At 34.8% G+C, this 27612-nt stretch overlaps 1 protein-coding gene across 1 annotated transcript in view; it reads left to right on the top strand.

Moving 5' to 3' along the window:
* The first annotated feature begins 2160 nt into the window (after positions 1-2160).
* Etf-QO (electron transfer flavoprotein-ubiquinone oxidoreductase) overlaps positions 2161-27612 on the top strand; it is a 173509-nt gene continuing 148057 nt past the window's right edge. The window contains exons 1-8 of the mRNA XM_069823302.1: positions 2161-2255; positions 2678-2785; positions 3512-3664; positions 9075-9233; positions 12277-12473; positions 14845-15057; positions 17720-17895; positions 26608-26999. Of these exons, the coding sequence (XP_069679403.1) occupies positions 2192-2255; positions 2678-2785; positions 3512-3664; positions 9075-9233; positions 12277-12473; positions 14845-15057; positions 17720-17895; positions 26608-26999 (1462 nt within the window). The 5' untranslated portion in view covers positions 2161-2191. The remainder of the gene's footprint in view (positions 2256-2677; positions 2786-3511; positions 3665-9074; positions 9234-12276; positions 12474-14844; positions 15058-17719; positions 17896-26607; positions 27000-27612) is intronic.

The following is a 27612-nucleotide window of genomic DNA, read 5'->3' as shown; positions in this document are numbered from 1 at the left end:
GCGAGATGAACCATAGTTTCTCTTTTCTTAATCCACTCAATTACTTGCACTATTTATCGTAGCACATCCCCTTTACTTTGACACCTGTGGAAAGCATTTTGCATAGAATTTAGGCCCCTCGAAGAGTAGATCATACTGTATTAGAGTAAAAGTTTGTAAAAAACACTCTGTAGAAAAAATTCGTACTAATATAATGTACAGTACTTCATATTTTTTCTGCAGCAAAAAAAAAAAAAAAAAAAAAAAAAAGAGCGAGATAGAAAAACAGTTGGATAATCCACCAATCGGTTAATGGAGTAACGGAGAATCGAGGTTCTACTGTATTTTAAATGAAACAAAAACCTTCATATCTTTGGTACAAAGTGTTACTGGGCAGAATCTTGGACATTAGACAGAATACACAAAAACAAATTAATGGTTACTGAAATGGACTTTTGGAGGAAAGAAGCGAGAAAATTAAGAAGGCAAAGAATTAGAGAAATTATGGAGGCAGAAAGGAACGTTATTGAAGAAACTGAAGAAATAAGATTAAAATTGTTTTGACGCATGAAGAGGATGAAAAATAGAAGAATACCGAAGAAGGTGCTGAATGGACTGCAGAGGGAAGGAGAAAAGAGGAAAACCTAGAGAACAATGGATAGATGACGTCAGAAGGAGTATGACTAGAAGAGATCTTACTGAAGAAGATGCTGACGACAGAAATTTGTGGAGGAGCAAAATTTCTTTGGGTTAAGGATTTCTTTTTGCCCTTTTTCCTATTAAAAAAGCTTCCTTTGCCATTGCTGTCCTCCCTTTGACTTCCTGGCAGCATTTCATGTTACTGCTTGTAGTACACCCCAAGTAGCCTATTTGAAGCTGTCCACTTGCTCTATTGCCTCATTTAGAATTCGCACGTTTACCATCTTTATTTTTCTTTCGATAACCAATCTTCGTTTATGAAAGCTAAATAATTTTATTAACAATCGTCATTCAGTACATTTTGATGTAATTCTAGTGACGATTCATCGCTTCTGTCCACTTCATTTACAACAGATGCAAACTTTCAAAATTCTTGGAATAGTATGTAACGGTATTTATCCATGAGCCTCAGCGTGTTAGTATGGGTAGGGAAGGAAGAGGAACTTCGGGTTTTTCCTGTTTAAAGAGCTCATTTTATTTTTAAGGCACTTTAACGAATACTTTTGTCTCCATTTGATATTAACCCAGGTGTGGGCGTAAGGGAGCGGAAGTAAATATGACCCAGTTCACTCCTTCCACAATATTTCGGACGTGTTTACATCACATGAAGTTGACTTCTCTTCCGCTTAGGAATGTACAAAACTAATGCGGCATGCCATTAGACCTAAATTAAACATTTCAAATCAAATAAAATACGTAATATGAGCATTCATATATGATCACTATGGCTTAGCACTCATTATAAATAATCACTTATAAGTTCTAGATCGCCTATACTGTTTGGTCTGTTTATATTACTATTAATACTATTAAAACAGTTACGAGATGATAAGCTGTTAGACGTGTATGCGCAATATTTTTCATCAGGTTCATTTTAGAAAAAAAAAAAAAATTGTTCGCAGACATACATGGATTCAAAGATTGCCAGCATCTTAGCTGCGAAATTACAGAAGTTAGGAGACTTGTCATTAGGTCATAATTTATACAATTCCTTGCTGATTTTACCTAGCATTTGAAAAGGGTATTTTTCTCTATGACTCCCTATGTGTTTGAAATGCGATGAATTGATAGGACTGTATTTTCAACTATAGTAGTGATTGTGGATTGGCTTTTCAATTAATACATAAAATTATTCTTGTAGATTCTTGATAACTTTATTGCTATTTCAACCTGCACAACAAATTACATTAAAAAATACATTGCTTTTATCCCCAAACAAACACGCCTCCCCACGCTGCGCCAGAGTTACATATTATCAGTCCTTAGAAATTTTAGAAGTCCTTTTTCATAATGCACTCGATTTTATTTGAAGGTCAAATTAACAGTCCCTTCACAGTAGCCAACTCACTGCCGAATAGTGCAGTGGATTTCGAATTCCTCCGCCAGATATCCCGCACGAAATTTCTCCCTCCAGCCTGTCAATTAAATCTGCCTATCTAGCAGGAAATCCGCTATATTGGTAACCCTGTTAGGCAGCTGAAATGCTTATGCGCATGCGTGGAATAGCACAGTAATGTTTACTCACGTACGTATTGCAGTAATGGCAACATCCGTGTCAAGGGGTGCTCCGAACTTCTGTAAGTATTGGCGATTTTATTGCCGGTTTAAATTGTTGTAAGAACGAAAACTGTTTAATTTTGTAAAGTTAACAAATACATAAACAAAATTAATTTATGTACAACATTTTATACTGACGTTAATTTTATTTTTACAAGTTACAGCTGATCAGAATCCAGTGATAAACTTACTACGCCAGTTGTAATTGATTTGTAAATTAAGTGTTCTGTTGTGTATATTTAATCACATTGTATGTAACATGTGACCATTACATTATTTAGTTGCTTTTTTTTTTTTTTCCAAACAACAGTTTAATTTGGATTGTATAATTTTTTCTCTTGAAGTGGCTTGAACTTTGGACAAGTCAATATGTACTTTGTACGAATTTACGTTTGACTACATTCTCAAATTTGAACAATAAATTAAAATGTTTGTGTTCTAGTGAGGGGGCTGTCATGGCTTGCAAAGAGGTATTATTCAGAACAAGCATTCCCCAAAATTACAACCCACTACACTATAGTTTCCAGAGAAACAGATCCAAGATGGAAAGGTTTGTATTTAATACACATAAAAATTATTTTATCAGCGTTTGTTTCTTGATGTCAAAGTTCATTGCATTCAAAAAAATGTAGTAGACCTAATTAGATGATTTACTATACTAGTGCGATGAAGTGAAGTAAACGTTAAAGCAGATGAAAATTGATTTATTTATTGCACTCATTAACTACAATTTTTTATATACAATTTTTCAATATTAATATCAGACGCTTCATCTGTGTTACTCATTTCTACAATGATGCAAAAATTATGATAGAAAATGTTGTAAATTCAATTGTTTCAATAATCACATTGTAAACAAAATCCTGTCGTCTCTCTCCCTAGAGGGATTAACAAATCTAATAAAGTGTCAAAATTTTACAAGAAATAGTGGACAGTAAAATAATGAAATTTCGTTAATAGATTATTGGTAGTGAAATTTGAAAGCAGAAAAAAAAACATTTTACAATATGTGCATCATAGCTGTACAAGTCATTTGAAAGAATACTGTATTTATTCTTACAATCTTCCTGCTAGATTTTATTTACTTACTGTACAGTACGTTCAAATTTTGTGAAAAGAAAATTTTGAAATTGTGTATTATTTTTACCTTTTAATTTTGAGTCAAAATTTCTTCAAACAGATATCATTACAGCTTAAAATGCTTAACGGGTACTTTATCATGAAAATTGCTTGTGAGGATCAAGTATGTGTCTAAATCGCAATGTGTTTGTTTCAGATGTGAACATGGAGAGGTATATAGATGAGGCAGATATTTTGATTGTTGGTGGAGGTCCTGCTGGTATGTCAGCAGCTATTAGACTAAAACAATTGGCAGAGCAGAATGGAAAAGAATTAAGAGTGTGTCTTGTAGAAAAATCAGCAGAAGTAGGTACGTAAATACAGGCTGGATACACAGCAATGTGTCAGTTCTGTGTATGTCATGGCATACTTAATTCTATGTTGTGTCATATGATGCTGTATATCAGTGATGTCAAAACAAAGCGCATTTTTCTGACCTTGACGTCGTGCGCGGGCAGCAAGCGCTAAGTATGGAAAGAGGAAGGGTTGTGTATATGAATAAGCAACCTGTTGGATTAAGAAAACAGTGGTGCACAAACTTTAAACGGAACGTGAAATTTTGTCGTTATTTTTATATGGCTTCTTTCTATTTAATATTGTCTATATTGTCTGTAAAACAAAAGTACTAACACTGATTTCTTAATATTGCACTTGTGTTTTAAATCTTAATAACAATAGAGAGTTAAGAAGGAATATTCACTTAAATTCCATAGTAGTATAATATTATACTGTATTAAGTGGATGAAACACATCATTCATAAAGAAAGTGATATTCCAAAGAAAGAGATTGAGTATGACATGGTAAGTTGGAATTTATATTGATGGTATCTTTAGCCTTACAAAAGTAATCAATAAACTAATGAAAACAATATTAGAGTACAAAGCAAAGTTACCTAGGTAATGTATCTCTTTTAAGTGTAACTAATATTATATAACAAAACTCTTATCGCATTATGCTTTTAAGGTGATATTTGTGAGCAACTTCCTATCATCAGAATATTAAATTATTTTCTCAAAATCTGCTGAAGCTATAGAGCTGACATTTTTACAACATATGGGCACGTATCTTTTGCTTATGATATAACAGTAGTTGCTTTGTTAATTCATTTCCTTACAAACAATTTCCATGCGAATATTTTCAAAATTTTCAATACACTATCTTTAGTAATACATATATACGGTATATTAGATTTACGAAAACATTCTGTAAGGCTACTAAATAAATAGGCCTATACCTGAAAATTTCACTTTTATATACGAAAAGTTGAGAAAATATTTCTTTCGAATAAAAAATGAAACTTGTGAAAAATGACCATTAAAATTAAAACTTACATTCTTACAATGCACTTATACTTCTCAGGCAAATCTAAAAATTAACATGGATACAGTTTTAATAAGTTCTCTTCCCTTTATCTATTGAATCAGTGCTGGCCATCCCTGAATATAGCTCGACCAAGCGGCATATACTACCTCTTTCATCTGTGTCTTTCCTTTCCGCTGTAAAGCGCTCAGGCTCTCCTGGGATCTAAAGCGTGCGCTTGCTCCTGTGGGCATCAATTGACATGCCTGCTGTATATGATAGAAGTAGTTTTACACTCTTAGTATTCAGTAACTTCTATATAAAAGTAGTGGTCTACCATCGTATAACAATTTTCAGTGCTGTGGTATGAGTGGTATACAATAGATGACAGGCAATGTTGGGAACTGATAAGTGCTGCCACCTGAACTGGTCATGCCAATACTGAGGTTATTGATTACTAAAGTCTGTTCACAAGTTTCTGACTTTTGTGACACCATTACCAATATTTATTATCAATTTATCACCCTGAATAACATTACCACCTTCATTCCCACTCCCATCACCGAGATCTGGGAGCAACTGTCTGCCGAGTTAGCTCTGTAGTAGCGCATCTGCCTACAGACTAGCTGGACCAGGTTCGATTCCCAGCAGATTCAGAAATTTTCATGTAAAATTTCTACCTCGGGACTAGAGGAGATGGTGGTGCACAACTTCTTGGAATGTAAAAATTCTCTTATTCCTTGGAGTAAGTGGAGTTCTGACTTCCACGAGTTTTAAAACAGCACCCAGAATGCAGATGAATGTCGAAATTAGTGTATTCTTGCCTTCCACGCATGCGGGACAAACTAAAAAGCACCATCCAGCCCACAATTCAATTTTGTCAGAAATTTGAGTTAGTGGATTTTTGATCTCCATATCTCAATTTTATTGATATATAGACCCAATATGTTTAATAATGCTGTCTTGTTAGTAGATTCAAAAGCAGTAATACAAGCCATAGCATCAAACAAAAGAACTGTTACAAGGAAAATCAGTGAAATAAGGAAATTAATAAACATTCTTGAAAATACATAGACTAAAATATGTTTTCAGGGGATATCATCATACTTTAGCATGAATGGTAATGACATTGCTGATGAACTAGCAAAAAAGTGCATAAAATTATATGGACAACAGAACACTATGAGTACTCATACATTATGTATCAAAATTGAAACTAAATTAGAAGCAGAAATACTCCATAAGTATAATCAGGAGTCACGAGGGAAAAAATTGACAGAAATAAATAAACTTTGGAAGACATATAGCCTAAAACCCAGAAAGGAAGCTGTAGCTATTTTCAGGTTGAATACAGGACATGACTGCCTTGCATCACATCGTTGCAAGATTGGAATTTACAACACAGAAGAATATTCACTGTGCAACATACCAGGATCGTCAATGAACAAAGCACATCTGCTTCAGTCACTAAACAGAAAAAGAAGTACAGCAGTGCAGAAATCTGAGTGCTCTTTACTGGCAGGCAAGAAACAAAATAGGTTAAATGATCCCAAAAGTGGCCATTGGAAAACAACAACTACTTCAGGGGGATACTCGCACTGGACTACTGGACTGTAGACTGTAAGGCTCTGGGTTTGTATCTGGATTGTAGTGGGATTTTCCTTGTCATCGTAACATCCAGGATGGCTCTCAAGTGCACTCAACCTCCTGTTCATTTGAATACTAGTTCTTTCCAGGAGTAAAGAGGCAGCTGGAATCACCTCCACTTCTTCCTCCTGCTGAGATTAAGAAATCATGTAAGCTGTACCTCCATGCCCCATATGCTATAGGAAGGGTACACGGGAAAAACGAACAATGTCACAATGCTGTTAAGGGTGATGTCATTATCTAATTCACTTTATTACTACAAACTTTAGTGTTATTTTTACCAAAATTGGTAAAGGAGAATTAAAACCAGGGATACATTCATCATTTCCTTCATTTCAAATAGAAACACCAATAAATTTAGCAATCATCATCATCATCCTTCACGAATTAGGCCTCTGTAGACCTGTTTCGGCCCCATCTAGCAGTCTTCTTAACGGTCTTCCTGGTCGACGATGTCCTCTAGGTTTATATTGCATCATAATTTTTGGGATTCTTGAATTTTCCATTCTTCTTACATGATCTAGCCAATTGAATTTGTATCTGGTGATTTTTTCTTCTACTGACTCTACTTCTAATTGTTCTAAAATTTCTTCATTCCTTTTTCGGTCTAAAAGAGTATATCCTGCTGTTCTTCTGAAAAATTTCATTTCCGTTGCTTTGATTCTGTTCATGTCTTTTTTCTTTAATGTCCAAATCTCGCTTCCGTGTAGAAGGGTGGGTAATGCTAGTGTATTATATATTTTTATTCTTGTAGATTTTTGTACTAATTTAACTTTTAATGTATTGTTTATTATTCCTAGAATTTGTGTAAATTTGGTAATTTTCTTGTTCACATCTTTTTCATTTTGATAAGATATTTCACAACCCAGATAATTGAAATTTTGCACTTGTTCGAGGCATTGGTTATTGTGTATTATCTTACTTCTCACTGGGTCTTGTCCTAAAAATGCCATTACTTTTGATTTTTGTGCTGAAATTTCCATCCCAAAATCTTTTAATATTTCATTTAATGTATACAATCCTCTTTGTAAATTATCCTCTGAATTGGAAATTATGACTTGATCATCGGCATAGAGTAAGGTATTTAATGTTAGAGCACTGGTTATTTTGATTCCTGATGTGTAGATTTGGTTCCATTTTAAAATAATTTCATTTATATAAATATTAAATAAAGTTGGTGATAGTGGACAACCTTGTCGAACTCCATTATTAACTAATTTTCTTTCGGATATACAGTTATTTATTTTGACACTTATTTTGCTGTCCGTGTAGATTTCTATTATATTTTGGAATAGCAAATTTGGAATATTTTTTTCTTGTAATATGTCGAATAAAAGGTCTCTTCGGACTTTATCAAAAGCTTTCACAAAATCAATAAAAGCTATATGGGTTTCTAAATTAAATTCTCTTCTTTTTTCCAACAATAGTTTGATACTAAATAATGGATCTACACATGATCTTCCTTTTCTAAAGCCATTTTGACACTCCAGAAGGAAAGTTTCAGCATGTTTTTTTAATTTTTCATTTAAAATCCTACTAAATATCTTATAACATGTGTTGAGGATACTAATCCCTCTATAGTTTTCAACATTCTGTTTATCTCCTGTTTTATATATGAGAATAATTACACTATTTTTCCATTCTTCCGGTAAAGTGGCAGTCAGATATATTCTGTTTAGAAATCTTAGTAATCTTTCTTGAAATAGATCTCCTGCATATTTATACAATTCTGAATTTAGGTTATCTTCTCCAGGTGATTTACTATTTTTCGTCTTCTCTAATGCTTCTTGTAGTTCTTCTTTTGTAATGCATTGTTCATCTGGGTTTTTTGTGTCCCAGAATTTTGAATCAAAAGTAGGATTGTTCCATAAGTTTTTGTAAAAGTCTAGGAATGTTTCTATTTTGGGGCAAGGGTTTATCTTGGCGGATTCCTTTATGTCTCTGTTCATGTATTTTAAAATTTTATATGTATTGGGTTTCATTTTATAAATGTCAGTTTCTAAAGAAGATATAAACTCTTTCCATGATTGCCTGTGTCGTTTTCTAATTTCTCTGTTAGCTATCACCCTTTTATGTTTATAATCTATTTCATCATTAACGGATTTTGTTTGAAGGTATTTTCTATAAGCTATAAGCTATAAGCTAGCAGTAATATACCGAAATAGATCAATATCTCAACCTTAATGGAAATGTGACATTGTTCGTTTTTCCCGTGTACCCTTCATATGGCATCATGTCTCTTCTCCTTGTATGAATACTTTATAATTTCTGATGAGAGCTCTATTAATACATTGTGTTTTATTGGACGTAACAGTGTATTGCAGTCTTCCTTATTATTTTTCTATATTCTGGAGTTTTTACCTATTACTTTACTTCTTACATGGTGTTCTTGCCTCTATTCCCAGAGGTCATATTGTTTGAAATTATTTCTAATAGTTGGTTATTTTAAGTTCATACCTGTGTGCAATGAAACAATGAAGTAATATAAACAATTTTGTAACTGGACAATGCTTTGCGGCAAAATGGTCTATAATAAGGCAAAGACATGAACAGACAACATCTTGCAAAATACCCTGCTCTGAAATCCTCCAAGGAAGTCGACCACTATTGGGAAGCCAGAGCCCAAATGTTTTTGATTACTGTACTTAATTCGTAGTTTTGTTCATCACTTTCTTGTTTTCCCTCAGTCAGTGATTGTAAATATCATGTACTAGCCATTAGACAAATAAATAAATAACATCAAAAGAATATATTTTATTCTTTCTTGTTTCAGGAGGTCACATTCTCTCTGGTGCCTGTATTGATCCAGTAGCTCTGAATGAACTAATTCCAGACTGGAAAGAAAAAGGAGCACCTCTGAACACCCCTGTTACAAAGGATAGGTTTGGATTCCTCACTGCGACTTCAAGAATATCCATCCCCATTCTCCCAGGCAAGTAGGCTGTATAATCTCTCTACATAAATGACCAGAGGTCCAATGCCTTTAACTATAAACTAGTTTCTGAATTTGATATATTGAAGTGATTGTATTTTTGTATAGATCTTTTTCTGATCGCCTGCTGTAGCTGTAGCGGTAGGTAGAGATTAAGAGTTTAATTTTGATGGTTCCTGAATTTCCATAATGTGAAACTCGCTATAATGAGGGCTGATATCAGTGAAAGTTCAATTATTTACTTTTCTTACATCATTATCAGAGGAGCTCCTAACTAAAAGTTCGTACATAACTATGTAATTTTTAACATTAAACAAAACTGCTTATATATGCTTTATGGATTTAGATATAGCGTTTGATAAAGGAGAATTTTCAGAATTTTGAAGATTTCTTAAGAAAAAGGAGTATCCTAAATGCTTAATAATAATAATAATAATAATAATAATAATGATATAAATTGCAAATGTACTATAACAGAGAAATGAAACAAGCACCTTATTACTTATCAGTGAAAGAACTTAAGTAAAAAAGTTAGTCAACCGCTGTGGCGGCATCTGTCTGCGGGAGCTGCACATATCCAGAGAAGCTGCAGGGGCTTTAATAAGTGGATGTGGGTGATTGGGGGAATGTGGCTCCCTTGGACATATGGCACCTTGGTGAGTTGTGGAATTGATTGCGACATGTTCTTCTGGTTAAGGATGCAGCAGATTTAGGCACATGAATTGCGAACAGATGCCATCGATCTGAGGAGACCACAGAATAACATGACAGGCAGGCGGAGGATCAGGTCTCTACTCAGAAATGGATGCTGTGGCTGAATCGACACTATGACACTATGCAGTGAATCATGCGCTTGTACGAAGTGATCCTAATAACTTCAACAATCATTCCAACATAAAAAGGTTGCACAATAAGTGTAAGGCTGCTATGCTTGCCTGCGGGCCCTCCTCCTCCTCCAAAAAAAAAAAAAAAAGTTAAAATGCGAAAAAAGGTATAGACCTGAAATTGGAACAAAAATATCTCTGTGATTTGTTACGCTTAGGATGCAGTTTTATTTGGAAATATTAAAAAGACAACTTGCAGAGAATGTTATATTAACAGGAGAAAACATGTATGCCAAACATGACAGATTTATGAGTTTTTAGGCTTTCACAGGACTGCGATCAGAATTAGGTTTTTGGGTATTCCATTTAATAGATGACAGTATCTACCCATGAAACCAAAAGCATGACCATGAATAAAGTTCCACGAAAATATGAATTAGAAATCAGTGGCAAAATTGTTGAACACATTATTGACTCTGGTGCAATGGTAACTTACTATGGAGATTTTAATGCTGAGAATAGAAAACAGACAATGGAAAGTGTAAGAGTATCAGGATTTCTATCTAATGTAATGTATTAAATATTAAGTACGAAGGAAAAGATACTAAACCAACAATATATAAAACTGTCGTATATCTTGTTATAACATTGCTCTCAACAAAAGAATTTAAATGGTGTTATATTAGGGTTGTCACTTTCAAAGACTACTGGGCTAGACAAGTTCCTCATCCACAAGGATGGAGGAACAAACCGACTTTTTTAAAATTCACTTTATATAACCTCACAAATGAAAACAGTCAATATTAACATGAAAGTAATTTTAAAATGAAGTGTCAATATTAATAACATAAACCTAAAGAATGTCCTTTATCACCTATCCTGTTCAAAATCTACTTGGAGAATTTAGTGAAGAACAGTTTTCAGAACGTGGGAAGGGTGATAATAGGAGAAAGAAGAATGAAATGCAGAAGATTTGCTGATAACATGGCATTGTTAACAGAAGAGGAGATCATACTAAGAGATACGGTAATAGAGCTAAATGACAACTGTAAGCAGTATGAGATAAAGATAGATGGAAATAAAGCGAAAACCATTTTTAACAGAAGAAATATAAATAAAGTAAATGTGCAATTCGATATGAATTGAGGCAAGGGAACAAGTGGACAGCTTCAAATACCAGGTATGTACTATAAGTAGTAATATGAGCTGCTCCAAAAATTTAAAACTAGGATAGCAAAGGCAAAGGAAGCTTTTAATAGGAAAAGAAGCATATTTTACAGACTTTTGAAAAAAGAACTAAAGCAGAGACCAATGAAGTGCTTTGTATGGTGTGGCATCATAGGAGGTAGAAACATGGACATTACGACGAAGTGAAGAGAAACGACTAGAAGGATTTGAAATGTGGGTATGGAGAGTGGAGCGTGTGAAGTGGACAGACAGAATGAGTACTGGTGATGAAGCAGTGCTATAAAGAATAGATGAAGAAAGAATGATGTTGAAAAGACTTATCAGGAGGAGAAAAAGGAATTGGCTGGAATCACTGGCTAAAAAGAAACTGCCTACTGAAGGATGCACTGGAAGGAATGGTGGGAGAAAAGTTCGGGTAAGAAGAAGGTGATCTATGATAGACAATATTAAGGTATATAGATCGAATGTGGAGAGGAGGAAGGAAGGCGGAAAAGAGGGAAGATTGGAGAATGCTGTATTTGCGATGAAGGACTTGTTTTTGGGGAGAAAACTATGAATGAATGAATGAATGAGAATTAACAAAAATATGAACACAAAGAAAATATCTTTACATGCTCACTCACACTTGTGTTCCATGTATATTTAGAATATTTTTCTTTGCTGCTCTCAAAATTGGCATAGGCGGGACAAAAGCATGTTTGTCCAGGATCTGGGACAATCCCATCAAAAGCTAAATTGTCATATTTACATTTCACTTAGCGTTGTGTGTACATGGATGCATACATGTACACATACTGAATTTGCAATGCTAACCTTTCTTATGTTATTTATTGGAAGCGACAATCATTATTACACTGGTTTAGTTTTCATGCACTTATTATTCTGTAGCATTCTAAGCTAGAAGAATAGATACGTCTCACCACAACCTTCGTAGTTATATTTTGGCATAATTTCTTGCCCTCCAGGACGTCACAAAGTCTTTGAAATATGTTCTGCATAATTCACTGTCAGCTGATTGACTTGAATTTCAGGTTTTCCTCTCCAGAATCATGGAAACTACGTGGTGCGGCTAGGACATGTTGTGAGATGGTTGGGTGAACAAGCAGAAGCTCTAGGTGTGGAGATGTATCCTGGTTACGCAGCTTCTGAGGTGCTGTACCATGAAGATGGCAGTGTCAAGGGGATTGCCACGAATGATGTTGGAATTGCTAAGGATGGATCGCCAAAGGTACTGAAATTTATTTCATATGATGCCTATCATACATAAGCTGTAATTCTTTGAAGTAATAGGTTATTCATAGTCTTGTGTTAGTCACAAGGTAACATTTCAGTCATTGTAAAGGAGATTTTTTTAATAAAAAAAGGGCGTGTCAATATGGGGGAGGGGGGTAGTGTGTGTGTGTGTGTTTGTGTTTGTGCGTGCGTGTGCACATGCGCTCGCTTTTTTTCCTCCCAGCAATAAATTTCTTTGCTTCCTCGCAAAGGACACAATGCGTGAGTTTTCTTTTTTGGTTGTTGCACTAAGCAACATCACAATATCTGCTTGCACTTTACATTATCAATCTCAGTCGGATATCTGAACTGTTTTCATAATACGTATTTTTACTTATGGGTAGATACACAGTACAATGCATTGGAATCTGTTTATTGAAGGAGAAGTCGAATGAGTTGTTTACACAAATTTTGACAGCGACTCAGCTGATGAATCTTGGACATTTTGTAGGGATGAAACTTTAGAAATTTCATACCTCTTACCACAGAACTTTACAATATGTTCAATTTTTATGCTTGCTTTTGGGTACTTTTTCTTGGGCTCAATTTCATCCTTGCACGATCATCTTTAAGTGTTTGTCCTGTCAGAGCACGCTTTGAACAGGGTTTCTTCTTGTTGAGAAAGGAAATTGTTTCTTGTCACTTATTAAGTAACAACACACTACTTCAGTGGTTTTGCAGTTTCTGGAAAATGTCACTGAAATTCGCATAAATACAAATCATAAGACTTTTTCAGTAGATACATTTCAGGGAGAAAAATCCGTTGCTGTACTGTGTATCTAATCATGGTTAAAAATACGTATTATGAAGACAGTTCAGAGAACTGAGCTTGACAATATAAAGTATCAGCAGAATTGTGTTGCCGGTTTAGTACAAATGATAGCCTACTGAAAACCCAAGCATTGTGTCCTTTGCCGGGCCTAAAGCAAACAACTACTGGGAAAACTCAATGTGCCACCCAGCAAAAAGCAACCTTGAGGCTTGAAAGAATGCCATTAACTTATGTTTGACTCACTCTTTATGTTTCGAAATTCTGTATTGGTACATTTTTTATTTCTTACTCAATGATGAATGATATTGGTAAACCTTTGTGTAGCAGTGGTTTCTGTGTGTTTCTAAAATCTGCTAGATAACTGAATCATTATAATTCATTTATCTGACTATATGAACTTAATTCATTCATTCATTCGTACTCACTCTTCCACTATATTCCTCTGACATTCATTCACTTTTTTACGCACTCTTTCACTTGCATGTTTACTTATTCATTCATTCTAAACTCCAGTTCTAAACTTGTTTCAATCTTACTATCTTCTTTTTAGCCTAAGTCTGAAGGTCGGAACAATATGGGAAACTGAAACTGTAAGGAATTGTAAGATCACTCATTTTTGATCAGTCTGTAGTTATCTGTGATTTATTTATTTATTTTATTTTTATTTATTTATTTATTCTGGTGTAGTTTTTTATTTTATTTGGTTATTTAATGACACTATACCAACTACTAGGTTATTTAGCATCAATGAAATTGATGATAGCGAAATTATATTTGGCAAGATGAGACCAAGAATTCGCCACAGATTACCTTGCATTCACATTACGGTTGGGGAAAACCTCGGAAAAAACTCAACCAGGTAATCAGCCCAAGCGGGGATCGAACCCGCGCCCGAACATAACTTCAGTCCGGCAAGCAAGTGCCTTAACCGACTGAGCCATGCCGGTGGCTTCTGGTGTAGTGAAGGCCCTCAGGCCTTCTCTTCCGCACCACCAGAAATACAAAATACAATAATAGGAATAAAAACAAAAATCACACTATGAAAAAAGTAAAGCCACACAAAAATATACACAGGTTGCAGTGATTAGGCCTGGTTATAATTTAACTTATATAGGCCTACACAAAACCACTATTTGTTTACTATATTATGTTTTAGGATGCGTATTTTCCGGGCTAGAGGGCTAGAGAGAGAAGGACTCAAGATCAACAAAGCTTGGTATCCGGCCCTCAGAAGCACACACATCAAACCCTTTCTCCGACAATTAGACACTATGACAAACAATCAGAACACCAAAGCCACTGGTGCGGACCGCAGCGACGACAAGCAACAACAGTCCCACACCTTAAATATCGATGTGCTACCAGTCTCAATGCCAGTTCCTGATACACACAGCAGATCTCTCCGCACACGTGTACCGCGCCACCGGAGTAGTGTACGAAACATCGACAGACCACAGCCCTCTAGCCCGGAAAATATGCATCCTATCAACACTGGCTGTGAAAGCCTACATTCTAGGATTATATTATGTTTTGTTAATTGTCTTATATTTTGCAGGACACTTTTGAAAGAGGCATGGAGTTGCACGCCAAGTGCACAATCTTTGCAGAGGGCTGTCATGGCCACCTGGCCAAGCAGCTTTTCCAAAAGTTCAAGTTGCGAGAAAAGTGCGAGCCACAGACGTATGGCATTGGCCTCAAGGAAATCTGGGAGATAGAGCCCGGCAAACACAAGCCAGGCACTGTTGAACACACTGTTGGCTGGCCTCTGGTAAGGAATGACTTCTTATAATTAATGATGTCCAAAAATAATAATAATTTTATCATTCCATGTAAAACAGTATGATGACAAATATCAGCTACCTCACATTGCGTATTTAACTTTCTGTATAGTATACATGGATTGGTACAGAATCAAGTACAGCTCGATTCAGTGTTAAAGGTCCCTGTCCTTGGTTGTTTGTCTAGTGAGCGAGCTATGTGTTGCGTCATAAGAAAGAAATTTAATCACAAATGTGCATAGGAGGGGGAAAAGGAAAGAGGAAGAATGAAAATAATACCTATGCTCGAAGCTGAGGGACACTCATATCAAGAAAATATACGTTATCATGACATTGTTTAGTCAACAAGCGTAGTGGTTAGTAATGGGAGGTATGGAACAATATTGTGTTTTAAGACAGAGTGTACCCCAACATGATAAGAAGGAAGTGTTAGGTGTTATGACTGCGCGGCCTGACCTGTGTGACCCAGCCTGCCAGTAGTGATGAGTAACTCGCTCTTAGTGTATCTACTTATTTTTTTCAGAGGTCATAATCCCTGAATCAAGCTGTAGACCTATCCACATGCTATCGTTTAAATATTATGGAGAGTTAAAATTCTTTGTTTTGAGCAAACATACTTATTTTCAAATTTTCTTTCTCATCATAAGAATAATCATAAATAAATGTCTAAGATATCGTAATTAAGCAATTGTAATAATAATATAATAAATTTAGCTTCCCTTATGAAAAGGCTGCCAGACCTGACAAAGCTCACCACATACAATTTGGAAACACACCTAAAAGGTAAAATGATATACATTTGAAACGGTTAGGGAATCGAATATGCAAAATGTCAGAAAAATTTACACCTAAGAAGCATTTGTGCTCATTCACAGTTAAGAAAGGGGGGGGGGGGGAATATCATCAGATAGGTTAGAATGATTTGAATGCCGTATACCGCAAGAAAAATAATAGTATGGATTGATTGGCATAGATATCTGAACCAATCAACAGTCATCGGTTAAGATAACTTGAAATTTCCATTATCACTCCCATACAAATGATTTCTCAATATCTGAACTGATCCTTTGAGGGCACTAATGGCTATTTCCTTCACAATGCTGTGTGTTAGCCCCAGGTTTTTACATTTGTTGGCAAAGAAGGAGGGTATGGTACCTCGTGCTCCCACCATCAGACCTATTACAGCAATGTGGGACAGGCTATATTTATCTTTATAGAATGGGATTGTTGGTTCATAGATCCATTTCTTTTCACTGTCCACCTCATGCGGTTGATCTGCATGTGTCTCAAATCTGATGGTGGGATCGAGAATATATGCCGAGTTGTTCTTAATGGCAATGATATCAATTCGCCGAACACTTCCTTGCATGGCTAACCTTATTAAAACATCACTTTTTGTGCCAGCTGCAGAAATTTTACCTGAAGGAATGAAATTATATATTTTTTTAAAATTCTATAACAAAAAAATTGAGTATTTTGATTGGTATTAAAAATTAAATAATATATTGATTATTTTCCTTAAGCTGTAAACATTTTGTAATGGGATCTTTAAAAAATAAGATAGTTATAAATTAAAACATGGCATGTTAGCAAAAAAAGAATAAAAGCTTATCATTAAATAATACATAAGCTACCTTGTGAGACTATAAAATGAATCATGAAAAAGAAACTCGCCTGTAATTATATTTTTAAATTAATCGATGAACATTATTATTATAATTATTGGAGAAAAATTCTCAAGGATTCTGGATTGATACCTAAAGCACCTCATAAATCAGCTGTAGTCATGTTTAAGTTGGTCACTGGACATGATTGTTTAAGCAGACATCTCTTCAGGATTGGAATGACAAACACACCAAATTGTCTCCTTTACCATCAGGAAGAAGAGATGGATATGTATCACATAGAACTCTGTAAAGTTCTTAAGACACATCATGATCTGATATCAAAATATTGGGAAGCAAGAAAGAGGATAACTCTGTTGTTAAATCGAAAGTATTAGATACATACATACTAAATTAAAACAACTCACTGCATAAAATGAGATGTTGTCTATGCTGCCATCATTACTGCCTGTCACTAGTAGAAACGTCTTTGCATTGACACTCGGTTGGTCTGTTATCAGTGTATGATGCAATACACGGCACATGACTTTGAATCTTAAGCTCACATTTACACTTATTGTTTCTTTAATAATTTATACCCGAGCTTTTTGTGTTTCCGTTATAGAATTTTAAGTGATAGGATGAGAATGTGTTTATCACACTATAAAGAAAAATTCATACTGGGAAAAATATTCAATTTGAAAATAACAATACTGTCTTTCCGTAAACGACCCCCGGGAAACTTATTTTTATGGCCCTCGTAATTGCTCTCGAGTGGCCAAAATTTGTATAAGCACTTGTTTTGACATTATTAACATTGTGGAAGAAAAAAAAATAACTTTTTTATCTGTCCCCATAAGAATGTTTGCTTGTTAGAGTACCAGTAATTGTTCTGTAAGTGCCTGTTTCTAGAACTATGATATTGTTTTCATTTTTCAAGTTAGGTGAAAAGAAAAAAAAAAATTGTAGAAATACGAAAGGTTAGTGCAGATATATAAGTTTTATAATAAGTTGTGTAGTGGTTTCAATGTCAGTGTCTATGTTGCAGGATCGTCATACATATGGTGGTTCATTTTTGTACCATTTAAACGAACCAACACCAATGATAGCGATAGGATTTGCAGTAGGACTGGATTATGTAAACCCATACATAAGTCCCTTCAGAGAATTTCAACGATTCAAGCATCATCCATCCATCAAAGCAGTATTAGAAGGAGGAAAAAGGTATGTCAGCATACTTTTATTTGTATTACATTACAGAAATGTGTGTGTATATCCAATGTCTAGACATTTGGCAACTAAGCTTTTAGTCTTCTTGCACTCAAATACTTTAGTGCCAAGGTCTCTACAGCTGTACATCTTTTAAGATGTTCTTAATTCATTTCATCATTGGTGTTGCATAGGATACAGGAAAGTGTATTGAATATTTCTGTTCTGTGTAGATGGCTTGATAAACGGTCGTAGCCTGTCGCTAATCTAAACAAAGCAACAGCAGATTTTCGTGGTGTTTGTGGAATTTCTTCAGGATTTCTTAATATTGTTTCCTATGATTTGACTTCAATTTTGTCCTTTATTTCTTTTTTATAGATTAAATCACATTTGTTTTATAGAATGGAAAGAAAATGTCTGGTTTCATTTCTGTATTAATGTTGTAGATCTTTTTTGCTAGTTCATTACCATGTATATTACAATGTGAGGGGATCTTTTGTATACAATGACTTGTTTTAAATCGATAGAATAATTTATAATTTTTCTAGATTCCTGAATTTTGACACTTTTTGAAGTTGGTGACCCAGCTATTATTTGTATTGAACTCATGAATCTTATAGAATTACAACTTTCTGAAATTTATTTATTCTGTATAACAGATTCTGTAAAGCTATGTTGATAGCTATGTATCAGAATTTGTTGAATATGGACTAACATTATGGTAAACTGAAAAAAATGAGGGCATGTAACTCCAGCACTTTCTTCTGGTGGTCTGAGTGATCTGTCTGTAAAGATTTGTAGTCATTCTGCAGTGAATATTTTGAATTTGTGGTATAGTGCTAAAGCTCGCCATTATTGTCGTGTCACTATCTGATTTTTTGAAGTTTTGATCTAAATATAAGTTGATTGTCGAGTGGGTTCTCTATTAATATGAGGTTTTCTGCCAGGTGAAAGATTTCTGACTCTTGTTTTGTATCTTTCACAATAGTCAAAAAGTTCTTCTGTGTTCTGAATCTGTTGTATTGTGTTGTATTTATTTACATTCCATGGTATTCATACATTGCTTCACAGCTAGAATATGGAACAAGTAAAAAAAATGTTAATAGTACTAGGCAGTCTTAATTATTGTCACAGTTTAGTTGAAATACATGCAAAGGAATTTTACAATATACTAGTACAACAGAAGGAGTTAGTATCAATACTTAATAATATGTACAAGACAGAAATATTCATGTAGTGTTATTGAATGTTACAAATTCACCTACAGAATAGAAGGCGTGAGAAATTAGGTACTTCTTTAATTTGGCCCTAAATAATCTTATGTTTTGAGTTTGATTTTTTTTATATCCATAGGAAGGCTGTTAAAAACTTTTACTGTCATATAACACACTCCTTTTTGATAGCACTTTAGACTTATCGATGGAGTATGAAAGTAATTTTTTTTTTTTTGCGAGTATTTATGCTATGAACTGTTGCATTAGTTACAAGGTTTTCACGTTTATATACGAGGAAATTTATTAATGAAAAAAATATACTGACAAGCCATAGACATTTGTAGTTTTTTAAATTGGTCCTATACGATTCCCTAGATTTGGCACTTAATATTATTCTAATTACCTACTCTTTTTTTGTAGTAGGAAAAAAACTGTTACTACCTGTAGAATTTCCCCAGAATATTATTCCAAAACTCATTACCGAGTGGAAGTATGCAAAGTATATTGTTTTTAAGGTACTGACAAGAAAACAAATTGTATCCACAACAAAAGCTGCTCAAAAATACTTTTAGAACTTCAATATTAATGTTTACATAATCTGTTTACTGGTACCCATTTGTTCCAGTGACTGATAGGTATTCTAATGAATTTTTCATACTGTATTAAAGCTTGTTTTTATAACTGTTTACAAATATTTTGGTTGTTTTTAAGTACCACCATAGTTGTAGTTGGAGTTGTCTTCACTGCTCCAATTATTAATGTTATAACCTGATTTTGAAGCTGATTAGTTTCCTTTTGGAGCTGTTATTAGGGCGTCATCACAATATTTAAAGATTGGTGTAACATATATTTGGTAGGTGATGTTAAGGGTTTCCTTATTATATCCCCACTAGTGGCTTGTGCAGCAATTGCTGCACTCTAAGTCCATAAAAAGTTCAAATAAAAATTGTTCAGATTTATTTTCAATGAAGAATACCAGACATTTTGATAGTTATTTGCTTCCATAATAGTGAAACATACTCCCTCTGAATGTTTTTTCTTGCCAAATACTTTTCCTTGAATCTATCCGTCTTCAGTTCTTGAGTTTCAATGCGAAATCGCTAGTAACAATGTCAGGATGATCAATGGGTTTTTCATGTGGGAGTAATGCAGTAGCTATTTCGGGTCATTGCGGATTGTATGTGAAAGTTAAGAAAATGTAAGGTTTGTCATGCTTTGAACAAAAGACTTAGCATCTTGGTACAGCTGCTGCATGTTTCGTGAACTACACTGAAATGTAGAGGGCAGAATCACTTTTTCCCACTAAGAGATCTTGCTGAGGTGATCAGGAGACTACAAAATCTTGTAGGCTTCTTATTTTATCAATAAGTAATACTTTTTGGTCTTTTCTTATGAATTGTAATTTTTTGCACTTCTTCCAGACAATACTGATCTATCAAATACTGCTGGATTAATTTGTGTAACAATGAATGTTATTTCATATATTTTCTGTAATATAGGCTGTTGTGAGGAATTTATTGCTGAGATGTGGAAAATGAGGTGAATGATATGTCAGAGTTGTAGAATCTTATATGCACCCTAAATAAAATTGTCCATCGTAAATCGTTAGCAGCTTCAGTGTTTCATTTGTTGCTGGTTGCGGGAAATAAACTTACTCATCACGGTAGCAAGAATGGCATGCTATTTTCCCTACAACAAAATATGCTTGGCAGCGATCACAAATCTAATCAATTAAACCAAAGGAATATGAAATAAATTTTGGTGTAGTTTAAAGACGCAGCTAAAATAGGAAGCAATACTCAATTACTACAAAGGAAAGTTAGAGAATCAGACATATAAATATCTATATCACACTGCCATTACATATATGAAAAAGACCCACACCACTTGATTAATAATTGTAAAAGTATTTCATTTTTAATAACAATATTGTTACCTTACGTAAGTTTTATAGTTTTCAGTAACATAAGTTTATATAGGCCTATAGCCGTTACTCAGTAAATTATAGAAATGAAGATCTAATATAAAATATTCTTTCTCTGCGTCTATTTACCTAAAGCCCCAAATGGTTTCTCTTTCATATATCAGTATAGCATTATGTGTTGCGTTAATTATAATAATATTTCATTTTTAATGGTAATAATGTCATCAAGCATTCTTAAGTTTTGTAGTTCTTAATATCCAATACACAGCTGTACTCGGAAAACTACAGACCAGAGAATCAGACCTGTAAATTATTTTTTATACGTTATCAAAGAATTGTACAAATGAAGATCGACATATTGTCATTGTGATGGGAAAGAATCTGAGCTGTCTGAACTCTATGTCAGCAATCCTGTAGGTCATAGCCTTCTTGTAATAGCCTATTGTTTATTGTAGTGTGTGTTTTGTTTTATTCTGAAATGCAACACGGCCGACTTGATGCTCGCTTCACTTAAGGAAGCGAACATCAAGTCAACCGTGAATACAATTAATTAGTTCTCAAAACTGACGAAAGATGGATTTTGGAAAAAAGGAAAATGATGTAGGAAAATTGACATTTCACTGAAAACTACTATTTTTCCGAAAAACTTTGGGTTCCAAGCTTCAAAATGAGAGGTTATTTATTAAAATCCGTTCAGCTGTTTTCCCGTAATTTCCATTACCAGTTCAAATTATATATATAGATTTTTTTTTCCCAGCTCATGTTTTCAAAAGAGAGAGATGACTATTGCTCTGTCAGTTTTTTCAGTCATTTTATTGTCAAAAATAAGTCCAAGGTATTTCGTTTCATTTGTTTACTTGAGCTTTTAGCATCATATTTCAGATATATTTCTTTTCTTTTTGTATTTAAATAGATGAACTATTGTTTTTTCTTTAGGTTAGTCGAACACTAATATCTAATATTTAAGTATTTAATATAAAGTATTTTTTGAGCAGCTTTTGTTGTGGATACAATTTGTTTTCTTGGGTTAGATAACCTTACAACTAAATCTTCAGCATACATGGCCATTTTAATGTTGTTTTTCCTAGTGTAAGATCATTCACGTAGATATTAAACAAAGTTGTACTGAGAGCCAAGCCTTGTGGTAAAGCCATATGTAGATGTGTATATATATATATGGAGCAGAAAACTATTTGGGAAAGCCATCTAAACATATTATCACTTATACCCAGGCTGTTCAGTTTATTTAGAAGATTAGTCCTCTATATAGAGTCATATCCTGACTGAAAATCAGTGAAGATTGCTAAGATATCGTCTGATATGTTAAAAGATCTTTTATGTCCTGATTTAGACGAATGGCCTGTTCATTTGTTGAATGTGAAGGTCTAAAAACTACCTGAAATGGTGAGATTACGTTATTTGATTCTAAATACCAGTTTAGCTTTTATCAGACACTAGCTAATAACACTAATCAGAGATATTGGTCTATAGTTTTGGGTATCTTGAGCAGGTTTGTTTGTTTTCAGAATTGAAATAATAATTTTTTTTTTTCGAATTGGCTGGTACAGAGGCATTCCATACTTTGTTATAAAGGGTTAACAATGTCGAGCTGCTCTTGGGTCAAGGTGTTTTAAGAATTTTGGGTAACATCATCTGGACGAGATGATTTCGTGTTCCTCAGCTTGATTATTGCAATGTTTAGCTTACAGAGAGTCAAGGGTTTGTTGAAAATATCTTCCTCTTTTGTTCCTGGTACCTATATTCTTTCCTGTATAATTTTTGTTAACATTTTCTGAATCCTTTTTTTTTTTTTTACATGAAAGTAGTTTCTGGCCAGAAATCTCTTTTAAAAAGTGCCCAAAACGTAGAAAGTAGCACTCATAGCAAAAATTACAAATATATGCAAGAAATATACACTCTTGACATTGAATTATACATTAACAACTATGTGTCAGTCGTCTTAATTGAATATGAAATATGTCATTACAATGTTCTATTAAGGTAGGGGTTTATGCTGCCTCAATACAAACATGTATTTGCATATACCAGTAATTTTCATCTCTAATTATGAGAGCCAAAATGGATTGGTTTTCTCTTGACGTGGATACATCTTCAAAATCTCTAGGAAAAGTTGGGCATGAAAAAAAGTGTTTAGAATTTTAGATGAGATCTCAAAATGTATAGCTGATAGCCAAAATGTGAAAACTGGCTTCGACAACTGAAGGATGGAAGCACATAACAGTAGCTACTTCAAAGTATGTGCATGCGTGGGAAGTGAGGGGGGAGTGTATGCTATTTTTTGTTCCTTCGATGTGCTGAGTCACACATCTTCAAGTCAGTATATCTCCAGACTTCAATGTGGCAGGACGGTGATATGTATCTGAAACTATTCATCTGAATGGGATTTAACCAGAAACGCTAAATGATAAGGATCTAAAGAATAGGGGAAAGTTATATTATAAGTAAGAATCCCGAAAAAAATAAATGACTGAAATCGAAATATTTGCAGCCAAAGTTCAAGTTAAAATACAAGAAACACATATTAAGTGAAAGAGGAACTAAAAAGGAATCGATTAAGCCCAAAATGATTCAAACTGAAGGATGCAGGGCTTATAAAGAGAGGAAGAAAGCCGATGTGGCACCAACTCAGAGAGCCCCTACCTCTACAATGAGTACATGCAAACCAATGGATGTGGACACTAAATGCGAATGAATTGAAGCAAACATAGATACTGAGTCAGCAAACATGGTTAGATCTAAAAAAAAAAATGTGAGCAAATATAACACGAATGAACTAAATGAAATTACAGAGCAATAAACTATACGTTTGTTATACCTCATAACACCACATAACACACGAAGGCATGGCGATGGGTTTCCCCCTTTCCCCGCTCATCAGCAACATCTACATGGAATATTTCGAGGAACTGGCCTTATCTACTGCCAGCCATAAACCTACCCTGAGCTCTGTTATGTAGATGATACATTCATAATATGGCCTCATAGTCCCCAATTATTAGATGGCTTCTTAATACATCTCAACTCACTCCGCCCATCTATCCAGTTCATGATGGAATTGGAAAAAGACATTGTCTGCCATTTCTAGATGTATTAATCACGAGGGACCAGGACAAACTGGCAACCACAGTCTACCGGAAATCCACACATACGGGGAGGTATCTTCATTTCCAGTCCAACATCCCATACATATAAAGAGAGACATTATATATATCTACCCTCCTCAACAGGGCTAACTACATCTGTAGTAAAGAATCCGACCTTCAAAATGAAGTACAATCACTCACTAATACTTTTGCAACGAACGGTTATCCCCAAGAATTCATCAAAAAGGCCATAAATTATAACCAAAATAACAAGAACGATCCTCCCCCTGACCCCCTGAGTACCATAGTTATCCCATATGTAAAAGGCACCTCCGAAAAATTCAAGAAAATCTCCAAGAAATATAACATCAGAGCGGTCTTCAAATCAGAGCGTACACTCAGCCGAATCCTGTCCAACAACAAACCCAAACCTAATTACATGGATACCAGAGACTGCATTTATAACATTCCGTGTGAACGCGGTCGCGTGTATATAGGTGAAATGAGCAGACCTCTGTCCACAAGAATTAAGGAGCACAAGTACAACTTCAAACAATGCTTAATAGATAAATCAAGAATAGTACAACACAGCTTAGAATCCGGACACAAAATAAAGTGGGAAAATACTTCACTCCTACAAACTGAGCATTCTCTGACACATAGGAAATATAAGGAAGCCGCACATATGAGTTTTTCGGACAATGCCATTAGTCAACCTAGTCTAATTCTTCCGGATATTTGGTTACCCATAGTACAAGACATCAGAAATTTTCAATACAAGGGGAAGAATGCTGTCACCAACACCACGTAGACCATCTGGGGTCATCTCCACCATTAGACAACGCAACCTAGTGTTGCATCTTAGTAGTTAGTAGTAATGTCTGCTACCGTTAGGTGGCAGTAGTAGTTTTTTATCATGTCCTTGTTACTAGTTTTTTTCCTTTTTACCTTCTTTTATTTTCTATTGAGGTATCATAACACTTGTTCATTTTTTTAGTTCCCCGCCCTCTCCTTTTGCGTGTCTTTCATAAATTTTTTAGTCACTTTACGCCCATCTTTTTTATTCCGTTTGGTTTAGTGCCAACATACTGCTAATGACTTCGGATTTTTCTTAATTAGAATCTCCACTGAAGCCAGGAATCAATCGATCAGTCATACAGAATAGCTGTACGTAACGATCCCAACAGTAGGTTTTTTCCTTTCTCTCCTTCCTTCCACCTGAAGATGAAGGGAGAACCACCTTTCGAAACGTTGTGTCTTAATTTTTTGATTGTGACAACCAGCAATGGAAAAAGTCCAAACCCCTCACCTAAACATCACTCTCCTTTTAATAAATAAAATTGTACTACAGTTAACTTGTCTTTCATTTCATAACCAAGTTCTGTGTCACATCTCTTACTTCCAACATGAATCCACGTACATAAAGTCCCTATAGTGTGTCACCGACACACAGACCTGTATTTATGCATGGGCCTGGGCCCAGGGTAGGAACAGCAAAATTTTGAAAAAAGAAAAAACTCGAGCTGAAAATACATTTTCGATATTTTCTTACTTCGCAGATGCCTGCATATATTAAATTGTTGTTACATGCTACTTTTTTTTACAGTTTGATCTCTAAATGTCTATGATTTGCATAAATTAGTTGGTGGGGGGAGCAAAATTTGTTGGGGCCATGGATGTAGCACTATCTAAGCTTGAGGCTGCCGACACAGCCTATCTAATTTTTAATGGAATTTTCTAGGTGATATGCATTGCCATCTAAGTTTACCTCTATGAAGTCCATACGTTGTTACTTGCATTTCTGCACTTCCTAGCTCCTGAAATTTATTCACGAGGTTGTGGATCTTTTGTGAGTTTGAATGTTAACACAATATTAACACCAGGAAGTTTTTATTGAAACTCCTTTGAACTTCAAGGCACTACTCTGTACACACATGGATGATACACATTTTGTGCATTTACATATAGATTGGTGCATTATATGATTAGTGATAAAACTCGAACACATTGACACAAGAAACATACTTACTTACAAATGACTTTTAAGGAACCCGAAGGTTCATTGCTGCCCTCACATAAGCCTGCCATCGGTCCCTATTCTGTGCAAGATTAATCCAGTCTCTATCATCATATCCCACCTCCCTCAAATCCATTTTAATATTATCTTCCCATCTACGTCTCTGCCTCACCAACGGTCTTTTTCCCTCCGGTCTCCCAACTAACACTCTATATGCATTTCTGGATTCGCCTATATGACAAGAAACATACACTTTTTTTTTAAGCTAACTCTACGAACACTACTGCAACTACAGCTAAGACCTTGGTTGTAGCAACATCTGCCTGTATGGGCATCCAGCTAATAGTAATTCATGTTGTATGGCAGTCGAAGCTTTGCTCACCAGTGTGCTTAATCAGACATTGAAACAAAAGAAAGATGATAAAGAAATGGTTTGCTTGAGTGTAATATTTTTATTGTTGTGTGCAGGATTGCGTATGGTGCTCGAGCCTTGAACGAAGGAGGATTTCAGTCTATTCCAAAGCTAACTTTCCCTGGAGGATGTGTAGTTGGCTGCAGTGCTGGTTTCCTTAATGTTCCGAAAATTAAGGGCACCCACAACGCAATGAAGAGTGGAATGCTTGCTGCTGAAAGTGCCTTTGAAGCTGTTACTGCCGAGAATTCAACATCTGAAACAGTTGGTATCGAACCCAAGAGTTACGAAGACAAGATCAGAAACAGTTGGATATGGTCAGAACTGAAGAGTGTGAGGAACATTCGTCCATCATTCCACAATCCACTTGGACTCTATGGTGGCCTCATGTACTCTGGGTTCAGCATGATAATTCGAGGAAAAGAGCCATGGACATTCAAACATGGAGGTATGAGATATGATTAAAAAATCAAATAATAGAACATGTGATTTTTGCTATATAGGCTGCAGCTTATTTATGATTTGTGGATAATGGAATGCACTACTCGTAGCTATTAATACTTACAGTCTATAGAAATAGAGAATAATCTTGCAATGTTTGCAAAACATATTCGATACAATAGAGAGGGCCTTCCATAGAAAAGCTAGATTAGACACTATGATCGGGATCTGTAAAGTAATGTCAGTCGGAATACTCTAAAGTAGTGATGTCAAAGCAAGCGCATTTTTTGACCTTGATGTCGTGCGCGGGCATCAAGCGCTAAGTTTGGAAAGAGGTAGGGTTGTGTATATGAATATGCAGCCTGTTGGATTAAGAAAACAGTGGTGCACAAACTTCAAACGGAATGTGAAATTTTATGTCGTTATTTTTATATGGCTTCTTTCTGTTTGATATTATCTATATTGTCTGTAAAACAAAAGTACTAACACCAATTTCTTAATATTGCAGTTGTGTTTTAAACGTTAATAACATAATAAAGAGTTAAGAAGAAATATTCACATAAATTCCATAGTGGTACAACTATACTGTACTAAATGGATGAAATACATCAATCATAAAG

The sequence above is a fragment of the Periplaneta americana genome, chromosome 4, assembly GCF_040183065.1.
Source record: "Periplaneta americana isolate PAMFEO1 chromosome 4, P.americana_PAMFEO1_priV1, whole genome shotgun sequence".
Taxonomy (NCBI): Eukaryota; Metazoa; Arthropoda; class Insecta; order Blattodea; family Blattidae; genus Periplaneta; species Periplaneta americana.
The sequence above is the reverse complement of the archived record's forward strand: the minus strand, read 5'-3'. Positions and strand labels throughout refer to the sequence as shown.